Source organism: Dysidea avara, chromosome 2 (assembly GCF_963678975.1).
Source record: "Dysidea avara chromosome 2, odDysAvar1.4, whole genome shotgun sequence".
Classification (NCBI taxonomy): domain Eukaryota; kingdom Metazoa; phylum Porifera; class Demospongiae; order Dictyoceratida; family Dysideidae; genus Dysidea; species Dysidea avara.
In genome coordinates, this window is record NC_089273.1 from 21,030,695 (window position 1) to 21,048,923 (window position 18,229).

General features: G+C 37.7%; 1 protein-coding gene across 1 annotated transcript in view; it reads right to left on the bottom strand.

Moving 5' to 3' along the window:
* Positions 1-18,229, bottom strand: part of LOC136246818 (alpha-protein kinase vwkA-like) — a 90,858-nt gene that overhangs the window by 69,300 nt on the left and 3,329 nt on the right. Inside the window, exon 2 of the mRNA XM_066038389.1 lies at positions 9,345-9,438. Within this exon, the coding sequence (XP_065894461.1) occupies positions 9,345-9,438 (94 nt within the window). The remainder of the gene's footprint in view (positions 1-9,344; positions 9,439-18,229) is intronic.

Here is an 18,229-nt window from a genome sequence, read left to right on the forward strand (position 1 = left end):
ATTTGCATGATGGTCACTGTAACAAAGGGAGTACACAAGGACAATCTAGAACTTAGCCTGCTCCGCTATAAGAGATGTAAATCACAGAGTGTAGAAATTGAGAGTTTAGATGCTGAAAGTGATGATGAGGAAAGCGATGCAACTAGTAACACAATGTGGGAGAAAACTATATCTGCTATTGAACCAGTGTTGAATGGATGCTCAACAGTTGTATACTTGGACTTTGTCAAAGATGTGGAAGAGGTGGCAGAAAAGCTTCGATCGAATGGCTACAAGGCCGGCAAGTACACAGGACAGATGCCAGTTGATGACAGAAAGCAGGCAGATAGAAAGTTTTTGCGTGGAGATATAAGCATTTTTGTTGCCACTGAGTCCTATGAATTAGGAGTGGACAACCCCAATGTACCACAGGTCATTAGAATCGGTTGTCCTAGGAATCTTGGGGTACTGCTTCAAGAATTGGGCAGGGCAGGCAGACGGCCTGGTGCTAAGGCTAATGGGATTCTATTATTCAATGAGTGCATGGACGATAAAAGGCTTGGGCTGTGGTTAAAATCAGCTTTAGACTGTCACACACAAGATCGCTCCATGGAGTTGTGCAAAGAAGATGTGCTGTCAACATATGAAAAGAGCTGGAGGTTTATTTATTCTCAGTATCATGGAAAATGCCTTTTTTGGGTATTGTCCCATTTTTATGGTGATGTGGATGACAGTGATCCTCCGACATGTTTTACTGCAAATGCACCGCTTTGTGCAGTTTGCCGTTTATCTGATGCTGTGTGCCAGGAAACTTGTGATATACAAGATTACTTACTGTTGTTATTTCAAACGATGAAAACCTTAGACAATGATGGATTTCAAGGAGTCACTAAAACACTACTGATAGCTGTGTTGTTGCAAACGAAAGAATGATATGTTCGTTCTTTTACAGCAATGGTTGACTTGCTTGACAACAATGATGCGTGCTGGGGGTGTGGAGTAATGGTAAATGGATTAAAGATGTCACAGTCTGTTTGGCATAAGATTCTACGTATATGTGGCTGTGCACCTAGGTTTTGTCACTCTCTCTTTCAAGTTCAGGCCATTTGACAGCCATTATGAAGTACACCGAAGGTATGTTTTGTCTAAATCTGGTGAATCATTTATACCCCTTCCGCATTCTGTTCCCTCAGTAAGTCCATACTCCAATATACCTGAAATTATACTAGGAGTAACTCACAGCAAGCCAATGAAGAAGCCTGTTCACAATCGTGGAACTCAGCTCAAACCTCGTATTGCTGCTGCTTTGGATTTCCTGTGGATACAAGGAACTGTGAAGCATCTTGAGTATTTAGGATTTGGGGAGGAATTCAAGAATAGAGACATCTGCTTTTACTTTGATGATTGTTATTCCTTAAGTGGTGCTACCAATGATCCACACTGGCTATTAAACTATACAATTTTCAAGGTCACAGACCAAAGTGAAGGAGATGTCTGCTTCCATAAACGGTGAAGAAACTCAGCTTATGGCAAACCGATCATATTGTTCCGGCGTGAAGAAGTGCGATATGGAAAGCTGTCAGTACGTTGTTTCCACTAAGCAAAAAGTTTACAGGTGTGAAGACCACCACACAATGGCCTTAGTTTCCTCAGGCCCATGTAGCTGCTATGTAGTATATTTATGTCCACTAAATCCAACAGAAGATAGAAGGCGATGGTTTGTGGTTTTTAATGCTGAAAAAAAAAGAATATATTCACAACCACCCTCCACCATCAGAGTGGAAAATATCTCCAGCTGTCCTTCAGGACATTACCAACTTGGCTAAACGAGACATGAGAGTTACTCCAAAAGACATGCAAAAAGGCGTTGTTTAAATTATCAACCGATGGAAGCATCTTTAGCCACTGCTAGCCTAGATCGAGTCAGAGCTGTGGTTAGGAAGGCAAGGAAAGAGATTGACAAAGTATACAATAGTAGAGTCAATCCTTTCAAAGTTATAGCATCCTTCCAATCAATAAAAGCTCATATTGATGGTACCATTACTTCATCTAAGCCGTTGGTAAATTGGTAGGTAAATACCAATTAGAAGGGGATAATGCATACAGTTTTGGTGGAGAGAGCCAGAATGCATACTCCCAGTCTCCGTTTCAAGCCCATCACTGGGCTAATGCAGACGTGTTATATGTAGATATTGACTACACAGGCTGCCAATGCTTTCCTTACTTCCTGAATGTTGTCTGCCAAAATAGTATTTCAAAAAAGTTTATCGCATGTGGCAGGGCTCTACTGAACCGGGAAGATGCAGTGTCAATAGGCAAAGCATTGTCTGTGTTGGCTGAAAATGTGAGGAAGCAGCACAAAAACTACAATATTACTACTTCACACAAAGAAAAAGAAATCCTAGTGGATTTTGCGGATGCAGAGGGCAATGCTTTCCAAGCGAGTTTTGGTAAAGATGTAGAATACCTTTTACGTGGACAATACCTTTTACGTGCATTTTCTTCGATCAGCAATGAGGGTAACTAAGCAAGTAAATTCTTCCGGTTTGTCACCAGGGTACCATATTTTTATGCACATTGCTAGACGAATCCCTGACGAGTCATCGAAAGATATTGTGCAGGATGAATTTGATGTGCTGTGTGGATTGAAATCTTTGAATACTATTGCTTCACATCTTCCTCAAGATCTTTATTCTGAATTTGATGATCGGGCAAATAACTGGAGAAAGGTTCAAACTTGGACAGATTGGTGGAGAGCTCCCCGTGTATTGCAAAAGCTCAGCACAGACAGAGTGTTCCTGATGGCACAAAGTTTATTTCTCTAAAGCCCTTGGTAGAACATATTTACTTGGAGGATAAGCGCCAAGCTATATTACAGTTAGCTACAGAATCAAATGTAGCTATTTCATACCAAGTAACACCGCGACAGAAAAAGTTCAAGCCATCAAAGCCTCCTGAAAAGCGTTCATCGCTTCACATCAAGAAGGTGCCTACTGGGAGCAGGGCAATTGGCACACGTGTCAGTGTTGAATTTTATAATGATGATAGCCACACTACCACAACATGGTTTCAGGATACTGTAATATCCTACAAGCAACAATGTTATGTCATTACTTTTTGATGGATGCGGACCTGAGCAAAATGAAGTAATAAAGTCATTGAAAGGTGCTGTTGAACAAGGTGAACTTAAAATACTGTAATGACCTTCTATCATTGTGAGACAGAGAATATTATCTTGATTAATTAACCTTGATTACTGACTTAAGTTTTGTGAAATGATTACTGTGAAATTAAACTTATGAAATTAACTTGGTTGTATGAACAACAATGTTAATATTATCATGTAATGCATCATAGTATACATATATATCCAAATCTTCAAGTCATCATTAGTGGAGACAACTGCCAGAAATATTTGTAAAGGTATTACTTGAGATTGTTTCTGATTCCATGGTAGTCTATATATTATGTGCATGTAGTAGCAATGAGCATTTCCTGTATCTCATATAAAGGGTCTAGTATTGAATGACTATAAAGCATTAGCTCTTTTTGTTGGGTATGCATAGCAGATGGTTGATCATGAGTCGTGAAATGCCTTGCTATCACTGCTACTCCTGTGACCTTTGGTTAAAAGCTTTTGCAACCACTGTAAAGCTTCCATCGATGTAAAGTTTTGCTGTGAATACTGCTATTTCAGTTTATTTTGGGTACAAAGTCTCACTGATATATGCTATACAGGCTAAGTCTGCATGGTTCTAATAAAAGATTTTATTGGTATCTGCTATTTCACGTAAGCCTGCTTGCTTATGATAAAAGGTTTCAGTGATCATGCTATATCAAATAAATCTGCATATTTGTAATAAAAGGTTTTAATGGTATTTGTTATATCATATATGCTTGCTTGCTTGTGATAAAAGGTTTCAGTAATATTACTATATCAGATAAATCTACATACTTGTATTAAATGGTTTTAATGGTATCTGCTATATCGAGTAACTTGGTATCATTGTGATAAAAGTTTTTTCAGTAGCTGCTATTACATCTACTTCACAAACTTTAATCAAAAGCTTTTTGGTGTTGCTGTGTTCACTGACCCCAAAATTTCCTTTAATAGCAACTTTTTTATCCTAATAGTAATTATCTAATTAGCCTGTGGCTTGTTTAACAGGGCCACTGAGAAAATGTCGGGCCACTGAGAAAATGTCTTTTATGATGAAATAACCTGCCACAAACGAAGAAAGAAGAGCGATATACATGAAGGAAGCGAAGTAAGTGTTGCATCTACTTCATCGTGGTCTAATGAATATAGCGATCCGTAATTGACCGATTATCTTCTGGTTGTGCAATTAAGAAACAATAACTGTGGCCATGGAGCAGCTGCGGGCGCCTCAGTTTCTACACTTTGATACTAAAATTAGAACTAGTTTGTCATTTTAGACCCGATAGGCACGAAAATTTCAGATGGGCAACCATGGTATTTATGCATTATTTATTATTTATTATTATTTATTAATGCTTTAAGGGTCTGTAGGGCACCTGGTCCTACAGCCTGCTCAAAGACTTTAGCTACATAAGGTGTGTTTGAAAAGTTGGAGAAAGGAGAAAAAATCCATGACTGAACCTAGGTAGCCTCGAACCTGCAGCCATCTGATTTACGCTCAAACGCTTACAGGAGTCTACCAGGTGGTCAGGATGTTTTCTCCTTGTTATTTTCATGTAATTATATCCATAGGAATTCTAGAGAGTAACTCATTATCTCTAAGTACCCCAAGTAGAACCAAATGGACACTAGTTTATTTATTAATGCTTTACAGCACAAGTGCTGAAGGTCTGTAGGACACCTGGTCCTACAGCCTGCTCAAAGACTTTAGCTACATAAGGTGTGTTTGAAAAGTTGGAGAAAAGAGAAAAAAAATTTAAAAAGTGTTTGTCGTTTTTTGATAGCTCCTTCTGGCAAGGAATGGTGTGGAGGTAAAGAAGACTGATTAGTGCCAGCACAAAATCGGTAGAAGAGTATTAGTCCGGTAGATTTAAGGTTGGACCCGGAAAAAATTCAAAGAAAGCTGATTTTGGTATCATTAGAAAGCAAATTTTTCATAGAATAACATATCCAAAATCCTCTAAAATCCACATTGGGGAAAATTTTTTATGGCCAATTTAGTATTGAGGTATATGTGACTGGATTCAGGAAAGTGGATCTTCTACACATATCCAATTTACCAAATTTGACATCTCCAGATTGGAAAATGGTATTGACTTGAAATTTGATCAGTAGTACGCACCAGCATCACGTATTAGTTGCAGAAAATTTCAGGTTGATATTCACCTTGTACACTAAGTGTGGTTTCTTTATTAAATGCATTTGGTAGACCTATTCTTGCAAATCTGGTCATTTGTGGTTAACAAAAATGCATACTATCCTTAAAATATTTTCTCATAAGAAATTCATTGCAATCAATATTAGCTGTATGAAATAAGAATAAGACTGGTTATAGAAATAAAAAAGGTGCCTATCATGTAAGTTCTGAACAAATATATTTGTCACGATTATTGTAAACAGTTTCCTCAGCACTTCTGCAACTCTCTCCCCTGCAACTGCCACATGCTGCAACATACTTTAATCCATGATTACAATGAGAGCATAATGTTGCTATCACATGGATTTGCAGTAGAAAGCTTGCATTTATATTGTACAAATTAAGTTAAGACTCCTGGTGCTAGTCCCATGTCTGTTATCATCAGTTGCATACAGCCTCAATCCTTTTAGTTTCCAGCTCCATTATGGTAATGGATCAAGTTAGTTATTAAGTTCCTTCTAATGAATAACTTGTAGATGCATATACAAGTTGTGAAAGTGTGTTGCTCTTGCAATCATTTGCACATCATTTTCTTCTTGATTAGGTCAACTTTACCCTGTTCAAATGTCGCACATGTTGTATCACAGCCACTCCATGCAAGCATGCAAAAAGAGGAGATGTGATTATGACGTTACAATAGGACCTATGTGCCCAATAATGTCATCAATTTTCCAATGCTCAAATGTTTCCCAACCTCTGAAAGAAAATATATACTTGCTATGCTCTGGTGCACCATGCAGGAGGACAAGAACATCAGTGTCATCAGCTACAACACACTTTACTTCCTTCAATTGTAAATTGAAGTGCACATTGAACAATCAGTGTGTCAGCATCCAAATTACTCTGATGCACGACCTGGCCATCATCTCTCAGATATTGGACAATCAATTGATGTTTGTTCTTTTCATTAGCAAGAAAACTTCCTGACTTTTGTATGCTTCCATAGATTCAATTGACTGAATATCTACACCTGCACATACCATAACATACCTGGGAATGCTAACAGCCCTACACACTGATTGCACACATGGAGATTCTGACATACTGATGGTCCAATGCGCACTTCAATTTTGCAATTGAAGGAAGTAGAGTGAATGTTGTAGCTGATGACAACAATGAAGTTCTCAATTGTGCTACTGGTGCATGCTGGAAGCAGAACATGAGAAGTACGTATCTCTTTTCATTCAGAGGTTGTAAAACATTTGAAGATTTGGAAAAATGATGACGTTATTGGGCACATATGTAGGTCCTCTTTTCACATGCCTGGGGTGGCTGTGATACAATGTCCGTAACATTTGAATAGGTAAAGTCGGCCTAATCAGCAATCAAATGATATGCAAACGATTGAAAAGTTAATGATGGATTGTATAATGCAACAATTGCACATATTGAAAAAGTTGGAATATGATGGGAATCAGTCTGATTCATTGAGGAGTTTCAGGTATACAAAACAAAGTACATGGAAATGGTGGCATCAGAAATTTATTACACATGAGAGCTGTGAAAGTGTGCTAACCCTTGCAGTTGGATGGAGTTTTCAGGATCAATGGTTTTAGCTGATGCAAGAAGTTATTCATTGGAGAGAACTTAATATGGGGCTGGAAATTAGAAGGATTAAGGCTGCAACTGATGATGATAGACATGGGACCAGTCCCATAGATCATATATATTAATTTTGTACAAAATAAATTCCAGCTTTCCACTGCAAATCCATGTGGTAGCAATATTATGCTCTTGTTGCAAACATGGAGTATTAGTGTGTTACAAAATGTGGAGGAGAAAGTTGGTCACAAATGACCAGATTTGCAAAAATGGGTTTGCAAATGCATCCGATTGAGAAACCACAACTTAGTGTTCAAGTGGAATATCACTCTGAAATTTTCTCCACCTATTAAATGATGCTGGTGTTCACTACTGATCAAATTTCAAGTCAATACCATATTCCAATCTGAAGTTATGAGTTGTCAAAGTTGGTAAATTGGATATCTGTAGAAGATCCACTTTTCTGAATCCAGTCACATATGTCTCAATACTAAATTGGCCATAAAATTTTTTTCCCCAAGGTGGATTTTAGAGGATTTTGGATATGTTATTCTATGAAAAATTTGCTTTCTAATGATACCAAAATCAGCTTTCTTCGAATTTTTTCCGGGTTCACCCCTTTTTTCAGTTATATCTACCGGACTATATCTGATAACTGAGAAGCCAGAGAACAAAAATAGAAATGCACGTTTGCTTGCACAGTTTTCAATAATGTATTTTTAAAATAATCAAGTCTTTAGGGCGTAAACTGTGGTAGTTCTAGTTTGAAGCGAAAAATTATAACTTGCCTTCTAAACCATTCTGCTAAACTCTTTATTTGCAATAAGCTATCACTACTGCACAGTTTAGTCCAAATCCCATGTCTTAACTCACTGTAATCCGTTCGTAAGTTATAGCAGAAAACACAATTTACAGGAAGCCATACGCGAGAGCACCCTTACAGCACTACTAAATGTTTGGGCAGCTGGCCCATATAACAAGAGTTCAGGTGAACACGAACAGACTATAGTTAGAATCATGCCTGGCAAAACATTGAGTGTATTGTGGCATTTCTGGTTTGGTCTTTACTACCATTCTACTGTATGTAGCCATTCTATGTAGCATGAGTTTATAGTAGCAATTTTGACCCTATGTGCGTAACAAACAGGCATCTAGACAAGTATGTGACATACGCTTACTAACCATGTCTGCCAAATAACTGGAGCCTAAGGTATAAATCTTTAATACCTGTTGTATAATCATACAGTATGATAGTAACTGTATAGTAGGGACCACAAAGGAGTAGGCATGGTGCACGAAGTAATATCACCCAAAAAACAACCTCAACTTCCCTTGACGACGATGAGGCAGTATTGGTTAGGTAAAAGTAAGCCCAAACAAGCTTTCAGATCAACCCGAAACGCTTTCACTACGGAATTTTAAAAATAATTTATTTAACGGATTTTCTAGTGGCTGACTGATGCCTTCAGACAAACGTAACTCGATAACGGCTAAGGATCTGGGCTTGATTTTTTCACCGTTCGATGTTGCTTTGGCCTGACAGGTGCCTTTTGGCATACCGCAGTACGTACAATGCATTCTTCATGGACTTACCAGTGTCCTCCTTTGTGTCCCATTCATCTTTGCTGACAGTGAAAAGTGTCGATTTGGTGATAGCACGTGATGGCTTCCTTTCATAACGGAAATTGTCCGTATTTCTCATCGGGATCATAGTGGCTACTTTGATAGCAGAGGTGCTTCTTGACTCGCACTGCTGTGTAACAGGTTGAACATAGCCGAGAACAAAGCATAATGGATACTTCACTTTTCAGACGATAATTGATATAACTGCGTGCAGCACCATTTCTTTCGGTATGTGTCGTTTGCAGAGGTGCTTTTCGAACAGTTCTTGATTCGAAATGCTGTGTAATGGGTTGAACAAAGCTGACAACGAAGCGTAATGGATACTTCACTTTTCAGATGATAATTGGGGTGCGTGGTCCCATTTCAGATGCAGTATACGTGGGTTCACCAGTCATAATAGCTATTTTACAAAAAAGTTAACAAACAAGTACACAGAAAAATTTGGAATTTTCAACTAGAGTAGGGATCATAGCACATTGATAAAAAGTGCTGAAACAAGTTGGAGTAGTGCACAGTATTAAATCACAGTAAAACAATAAGAAGTGTTATATCCCTACTGAGCATTTCCACTATGGTATATCTTGAGCACAGTAGGGATATAACACTTCTTATTGTTTTACTGTCATATAATATCGTGCACTACTCCAACTTGTTCCAGCACTTTTTATTGATGTGCTATGGTCTCTACTCTAGTTGAAAATTCTAAATTTTTCTGTATACTTGTAACACAGTTTACAATCCTGCTGATATACTCAACAGAACAACTAACATTACATGACTGGGACTAAATTGTATGCCATCATCGTTGTCAGTTACTACATAACTATGTACTGTACACAATACCTGGCTTATGAAATACCAGTCGCTGCCTATGTGCAGGTGGATGCATATCATGGTGTTCTTTGATTTGTTCCTTCAAGACTAAAATGGTGGTATCCTATGATCACAAAATGATTACAATACATAGAATAAATGTGACTGTCTCAGCAAAAACCTGACTGTTTCGCACAATTTCTTTATTTTCTCAGCATTATCTGCAGTGTCCAAGGAATGGATCACTAAAGTTTCAGCCTTTGGTGGTGAGTACTTTTGGAATTATAGCAATAGACAGTAGGAAAAGCAAGATAATCAATTTGTACAGTGACCATACTGAAAACTACAGGCACCTACATTTGCAACCATAACTTCTGTATGGATTAGTCTACAATGTTGCAATTTGGCTTAAAATGTTCGTCATGGATTAGCACATCCGCAAAGGTATAGTGTAATTCTGTAGTCACTTGCGCATATGGATATAAAGGTGGTTTAGTAGAAGAAATGATGACAATCTTGTTTATGTTTACCGCATCATAAACAAATGCATGTGACATGTATACCTTTGGAGCTACAAAACAAAACAAAATTTTGCGAACTCTCCATGAGCAGGTGATCAAGACGGTACATAGTTTTAATCAATTTGAGTCTTCCTTCTCCGAGTACTGGCCTGATAAAATCTTGCGTATTTTTTCTTTGTAGCATAATTTATGAATTATTTTTTAAGTTTCATTTTTCTTAATATGTATGCTCGCAAACAAGTCAGGTGTTTGCTAAAATGGTCACAAATACAACAGTAAAATCAACAGTAACAAGACTATAACTCCGTCTCAATATAATCAACATGTAGCATATAATTACTAGTTATCTATATCTACAATTAAAAGCACTTTTAGTAAGACAAATACGTATTAGTTAACTAAAACTCCATATTATAACTAAAAGTAAACCTACAACTAAAAAACAACAGAATAATTTACCAAAGCTTAAAAGAATTGAGAAAGATAACTAAAATTATAAATATTTTATTGCTAAAACTAAAAGGTTTTTAAAAATTTTACTAAAACTATATATAACAAAAGATTTTTCACATTTATAACTAAAACAACACAGAAAATATAATTGTAACTAAATCAATAACTAATTAATAGCTGTACATGGGCACAGGTGGTCTGCCTGATATTTCCACCAGAAGCATGAGGGCTGCAGGTCCGAGGGATGAGGGTGAACATATCAGGCAGACTACGAGTGCCCATGTTACAACTATTATGTAACACTTCTATTGCAAGCTAATAGCCTGCCAGGTGATTAACCATCCATGCCAATATGAGTGAAACCACTGGATTCATTTTATATACATGCCGAAAGATTCAATTGTGGCTAGGCAGCAGGTAACGTTGCAGCTATGTTTGTTATAATAAACGGTCGAGTGCTACAGAAAAGTTGAGTTTTTGCAAATCACGGGGAATTTACAAGTGTTTTTAAATGCAATTGAGTTGTTTAAAGACTAATTACAACATATACTAAAGGCCTAAAGGAGTAAGCTTCATGGTTAACTCGTGCTATCTGTAATGTGGGTATGGTCCGTATTCGAAAACATGCCGAAAATTTGTGTGTGCACAATAAGACTAGTTCAAGTAATGTTTCCCAACTTGTAGAATAGGAAACGCCTCCATCTGAGTGCTTCTTGTGGCCAAACTTCAACTGGTGATAATAGTACCGCTACCTCATGTGCTAGAGGGCATTACAAAAATAATGCCCTGACCACAGGGTAATAATTATCAGATATGTATACTCAAAAATTCCTTTGATCTGCCCACGCAAAGTGTTACATAAGGAATTAAGAAAGATGAACTAAAACTAGTGTTTAAAATAATGAAGTAGGGATCTAAAAAGTAGTGAAACAAGAGATGAATGATGGTATTACAGCATAGCTTGGTGGGAAAGTCCCTACTTTGGTACATTAGCTATAGCAATTATTCTGTGCAATGTCAAAGTAGAGACTTTCCCACTGAGCTATGCTGTAATACCATCATTCATCTCTTGTTTCACTACTTTATAGATCCCTATATAGCTACTTCAATATTGAATTAACAATTTTTTAAACACTAGTTTGTTTTGTTGCAGCACAACTAGCTACAGTGTAACTTGTGATTGTTCTATTAGAATATCACATATGACTGCTGTATTTGAATGACTGTTGGATTAGAGTATCTCGAGTCAGCCAAGGAGTGTGCAGCTAGCTAGACCAATAAGTGATGAAGTCATCTTGTTTACTGTTAAGTAAATAGCTAGACTGAAAAGAGGTGTGACCTCCATACTTCATTGCTAATAGTCTACTTACATGTAGATCGTTATTTGATGGGTGTGGTCACGAACCAATTGCGAACAAGATCACAATCGCAAAGTTACAGATATCTAGCATAACTGAAGCACTTTTGAAATCCAGTTCTGAAATAATTCTGTAGTGTCTAAATACGCTGCTGAAAGAAAGTGTTGATGCCGAAAATTAACGCCTCAATATGGTTTCATTGGATGAAGAGAAGACAAGCAGAAGATAAAAGAAGAAAAGGTGCAGAGGGCCTACACTTGTTGGAACCACACATCCCACTGGTGAATTTGTTATTGTGGCGTAAAATAGTGGCCATGCACTGCTTCATTTGGCCTGTAGAGGTCGAGTAATTTTTTAAAAATTCTATATCCAGCCACCTGTAAGAGTTTTATTATATATTATACTAGCATTGGTACCTGCCCTACAGGCAGGACCATTTCACATTCCATATCAACCACAATAGCATGAACCACTGCATTGGGAATGAAACAATAAAGGTCATGTCCTAAAGTAGCATGCATGATGATATCTTGTATAAACCATCATGCAAGCCTAATTAAAATGATGTGCGGGTTAACTAAACAGCAGAATTGCATGTAGGCTAACCAATAATTATCAAGACATGTGAAAATTATGTGGTGCTGTCCTATCATGTAGGCACTGTAAAAACGTGATTAACAAAGAGCATTAAAACAGTTGTAGCAATATACTGCAAGCAAAGGTTTGAACAAAATTAACTTAATACACAGGTACACACTTCCTGGCTATAATTTAGGCATTAACATCACAAAGAATTGAAGTTACATAGAGAAGGCACTTACTGTGCATGGGACAAACACACAGACAAACCAATTGGCCTGCCCTATACCTATATTCATGGTACCTGCCCTATGTGCAGGACCACTTCAAGTTTTCACATTAACCACAATAACATGAATCAGTGCTCTAGGAATGAAGCATTAAGGATCATACTGAGTAGCATGCATGGTGATATCATGAACCTTATTTCACCATCATGCAAGCCTATTAGTTACATTTGCTAATTATGTGGTGTTCTTCTTATCATACAGGCACTGTAATAACATGGTCAACAGTGTTCAAAGCAGTTGTAGCTATACTACAAGCAACTAAGGTTTGAGCAAAATTAACTGAATACACAGGTGCAGCTAATTGGCCTGCCCTATACCCATCAAATGTACTACTGTATACTTTTTGAGCAGTCCATATGCGGTGTAGCAATAGCTGTATGCTATGAACTTATATGAGAAAAAAATTAGAAAAAGTATGCACCAAAAAGGTATATAAAACGGAAAAAAAAAGAAGTTTTGTTACTGGCGAGATTTGAACCCACACCCACACAGCAGTAACCGCAACAACTGTTTATCGTGTGATTTGCAATGGAATGCAGTTGAAGTTTTCTCTACAACATGGCCTTCAACGTGCTGTAGCGGACGAAGGAATACACATAGAAGCTTGCAATAAACTTTGTGATGTAGCCAGATGGTGAGTTTTTCATTTTGTGTTAATCATGTCGATATGTGTACAGATTGCTGAGTAATTGTCGTCAATAGCTGACATATGAAAAAGTGTGTCACAAAAAGGTGGCACTGAGAAGAGAAAAGTTGTCATGGGCTTGAATTGAATCCTGGACCTTTGGGTTAACAGTTCTATGCGCTAGTGCTTTGGCTGTTTGTTCATGGTTTTGACAGGAAGGTAGCTCAAGTTTTCCTCTACACCAACGTCTTCAACGTTCTGTAGAGAGCAAACGAAAGCATGTAGTGATTTATTATATGTGACCGAATCTGTGAAAACCCAACACAATCACGCTTACCATATAAAGCAATGAATACATTGGGTGAAATACAGTACTTGCATATTATTGAAAAATTCTGTAAATTTTTGAATGCCTCTTTCTTTGTGAAGGAAGCGACAAACAATAAAAACCTGGATATCACCTTATTTGCCTGCTGAAGAGGAGTTGGCAAATCTTAGTTTCGTTGCAGTAGACCTAAGGATATGGGAGTTATGAGCGTTTGCTTACATTACATCGAAGTGATCGTATGCAATAATTTTTCTTCACGAATTTCGCTTTTGTATGCAGTGAAGAAGGATGAGTAAAGGAAAGACTTACTCAGTAATTGCTTCCCCTGTTCATGGCAAACACAATGGTGAAAATTGTAGCACCGTACCTCAATTCGTTGGTAAGTTACAACCGCTTTTGTAGGCGCCTGTACTTTATTTTCCTTATATTTGCTGTACAAATTGATTTTTCTGCTGTTGCTACTTTGTAGAGTTGTAACTCAAGTTATTGACATATGAGGTTGAAACTTTGCCAGAGGGTACAGTTGGCTAAGAAGATTATAAATATTTGCACGATTGTGTCGGGTTTTTGCAGATTCGGTCACATATAGATACACACACACACACACACATATGTATATATACTATACAGTACTATTCCGAAAAGGTGATTTTTGTCGCGTATGATGTTTCTAGAATGATTTTCAAGGCAGACTTTTGGGCAGTGTGTAAAATTTATTGGGAGATCCCTACTTAAACAGTACTACCATACCATTTGCTTATTGATGAAACTAACTATGACTATAGCTAAAACTAGAAGTCCATACTAGAATAACACTAATAATTACACACTATCGCAGGAATCAGATAACTAGTTCATATAGGTTCAAATAAACAAATGATGTACAGTACATGATTCCTGGAGCACTTAATAAACAAACCACTTTAACCAACATATTACACACAGAAGTATCTTCTAAACTGTTTTATAGTTTGACTATCGTGTTTTTCCCACAAATTCTCTCGACAAAGCCTCATAGCTGCTCTTCATTTTTGTTTGCGTACATAAGGGATATGTCCTCTTTCAACTCGAAGTGATAGGCTATTCCTGGTAGTGTACAAGGCCATCATTATTGTTTTCCAGTTGTTAAACGCCTGAGAACCTCAAAGGGAAAGTAGTTTACAAAGCCTGAGAAAGTCGCCACACCCGTATTTCAGTCCGCCGAAAAGAAACCACAAAGTTCACCTGTGTAGAAGTTTAATACAGACTTCATTTCGCTTTTACTTCTTACGTAAAAGCTTCTTTTAACGATTTTGCTCACGTGGATGCGTACGGACAATCAATTTTAGTAAACCAGGTGCGCGCCCACAGCAGCCGGGTGGGCGCGCGCCTGGTTCAACAACGGTGCAGGCCTGGTACACTACCAGGAATAGCCTATCAATTCGAGTTGAAAGGGGGCGTATCCCTTACGTACGCGAACGAAAATGAAGACCAGCTTTGAGGCTTTGTTGAGAGAATTTGTGGGAAAAAATACGTTAGTCACAATATAAAACAGTTTAGAAGATACTTCTGTGCGTAATATGTTGGTAAAATCGGTTTGTTTACCAAACACTTCCTTAGCAGTGCATAGCAATGTAATTGAACAAATTACAAAATTTTCATGAATTATGAAATATGAGAATTAGCTAATAATAACCCAAAACTACCCTATTGTAAAATAGTTATACATAGTTGGTTAATTCACAGTAGCATATACTGTCTATAATCAGGTTAGCTATAGCCTATACTCAGATGGTACGATTTTCCGTACCACACGCGTATGGTTGTACCGTACGCGTATACGCATATGGTATGTACCATACGCATATGGTACAAAATACGCATATGGTATAGAACAGGGACACCAATTGAATATCATTGGCCGCAAAGGAGGCACCATGACGTCAGTAAAACAATGAAATATTCGTAACACTCCCAGTGTTTATTCTAGGGCTGTTAGGGGGGGGAACGACTACTGCACTATACTTAAGGTATAAGCTTGTTTTAAAATGACACATGAAACTTATCAACAATGCTCTCAGATTCAATCTCAGAGTGGTTAATACATAAAATTTTCCCAGGTTAAAAATCACAAACGCAACATTAAGGTGCCCTTAGATTCAGTATTAGATCAATTTTTAAAAATCTCTTAGTATACAACTAACAAAAATTCATGCATATAGTGATGGCTATTCAACACCTGAGAGCCCAAGTTTACCCAGTATAGAAAAATTAGCATGCTTAATAATTCACTCTCAAATTTGTGCTTTAAACTCAATCTCAGAAAGTGTAATTTTGTAAAAATTTCTGCTTTCAAAATATCATGCACAGCAAGCACAAATACTTCCAGGTTTAATATTTAAAAAGCCTGATTTAAAAAAAAACTTGTTTTGCTATAACCATGAAAATGCCCTAGTATTTAATTTCAAACACCCTAAGTTTTAAATTATGTCTTGGAAGACATCCACCCATGCAGATCTTCTAATTTGCTAGTGCTTTGTGGTATCATATGTACGATGATGGTCAATACTGATCTCACACAAATTGTAAAGATTCAACACTTGATATGCAGTGCATTACTTATAGAATATGTATACATACAGTTGCACATGGTTGTCCTAGATATTACAACATTATGTCATCACTACTATATACTCACGCATCAAGCTCTACTACCCATACCAGTTCACCCAATCACAGGAATCTAAATCAACACTCTTGACACAGCCTTAAATGGCTAACCAGTTTGGCAACTATTTCAACAGTTGTGAACTTGGAAAACTAAATGCAGACTTTCACCTGGTCACCCCCCAAATTCCTGATTCCCCCCCAAAGGAGAAATCCTAGAATAAACACTGAACACTCCTGCTCCGGTTGTGAGTCTTGCTCACGATGAGGATGAACTTTCAAGATGCTTTAAAAGAGACATCGGAGCAAATTAAGATTCATTTAAAGGATAAACCGATTGAAGCCATCTCGAGTTTACTTACTGACGTCATTGATGCCCCCTTTGCGGCCAATGATGTCTGGGGATGGCTCAGAAGTAAACAGCTATTGGAGTCCTTTTTTACCCACCCAGTACACGGAAAAAAGCGGTCTGGCCACGCAATACTAGTATCTAGCTTCCTCGTATTTTATTGGAACTTACGAGAAGGTATTTAATCATCATAATCAGATTATACTAGACACTCGAGTAGGCACTAGCTGTCTATAACTTATCAAATATATACGCGGTACATGTTTCATCTCTCAGTTTGTCTGGAAGTAGAGCTAGTCTACCATTTCGCTCAACTGTCAAACACGTGCACGTTAGTTGTACAATTTTTAGGCAGGTAGAGCTGGTACCGGTTCCACTGTTTCACTGAATATTTTGCTGGCAGTGGAGGTTACTGAGAAGTTACGTGCATTAAAAAAATTTTTTTTAAATAAAAAACTTGGACAGCAAGTTGATGTTGTACTACTTCTAAAAACCAGGCGCCATGTAGCTAGGCACTCTGCTTTCATGGGAAGAGGAAGGGGGAGGGGCTAGTCTCGCTTAACGGTTTCTGTAATTCAGTGAAGATCGAGCTAGCTAGGTATATACCTCTATATAGAGCAATCATATTTTGGTCTGATTAGCTATTCTATTCTCTAGAGCTGAGATGTATTTTGCTTTACTGTAATTAAAATATAATTTGCTTTACTGCATGATGCAAACCTACACTGTTAAAACTGAGGTGGTCATAGCACACTTAACCAGCAGCACACCCTTGGGGTGCAGGCACACTTTCAGGATATAGCGTGTGAAGCACACAAGACAAGCAGTGTGGCCGTATATTGGTGTACATGGCATCCTTTATCATTTAGAGGTAGTATAGGATGTATAGAAAAGCATCAATTTTATTGAATTTATGTGCTATAAATAAACTTATTTAGTGCTAAGCCATTACACAGACACACTACAATAAAATGTGTATTCGTGTATAATTATGTGGTATGCTCTAAATGTGCTGGTACATAGCATGCACTCCTGTGGTGTATGTGATATGTAGGAGATGATTGTCCACATTTGTCCATTAGTTAGCAAATGTGAACCCATTTGTCCATTATAGTTAGCAAATGTGAACCATCATCTCCTACACATCACATACTCCACCGAAGTATGTGATGTGTGTGCATGTGCATGTGTGTGTGTGTGTGTGTGTGTGTGTGTGTGTGTGTGTGTGTGTGTGTGTGTGTGTGTGTGTGTGTGTGTGTGTGTGTGTGTGTGTGTGTGTGATATGCACAAAAACACATTTTATTGCAGTGACAGTTCAAGTCGCAGTGAACAAAGCTGGTATGTTTGTATCAATAAAGTAACCAATTTGCATTAACCATGCAAGAGTAAATTTACTCTTGATTAACATTAACTCATAGAATTTCCATTAGATTAATCCAGTCAACAGTAGAGAGATGAAAAAGATGATCAGTGGGGTCCCGTACATATCTTAAGGTAGCCTCAGTTGAGTGAAATTAAACCCACAATCAAACTCCAGGCTTGCATGGTGATATAGGTTTTGGGCTAGTCTCGCTTAACGGTTTCTGTAATTCAGTGAAGATCGAGCTAGCTACCTAGGTATATACCTCTATATAGAGCAATCATATTTTGGTCTGATTAGCTATTCTATTCTCTAGAGCTGTATAGATTTGAAAGCAGTAAGTTGCTGACTGACTAATAGTGTTGTGTACTGTTTGTAGATTGTTGACATTCCAGGAATGTTACAC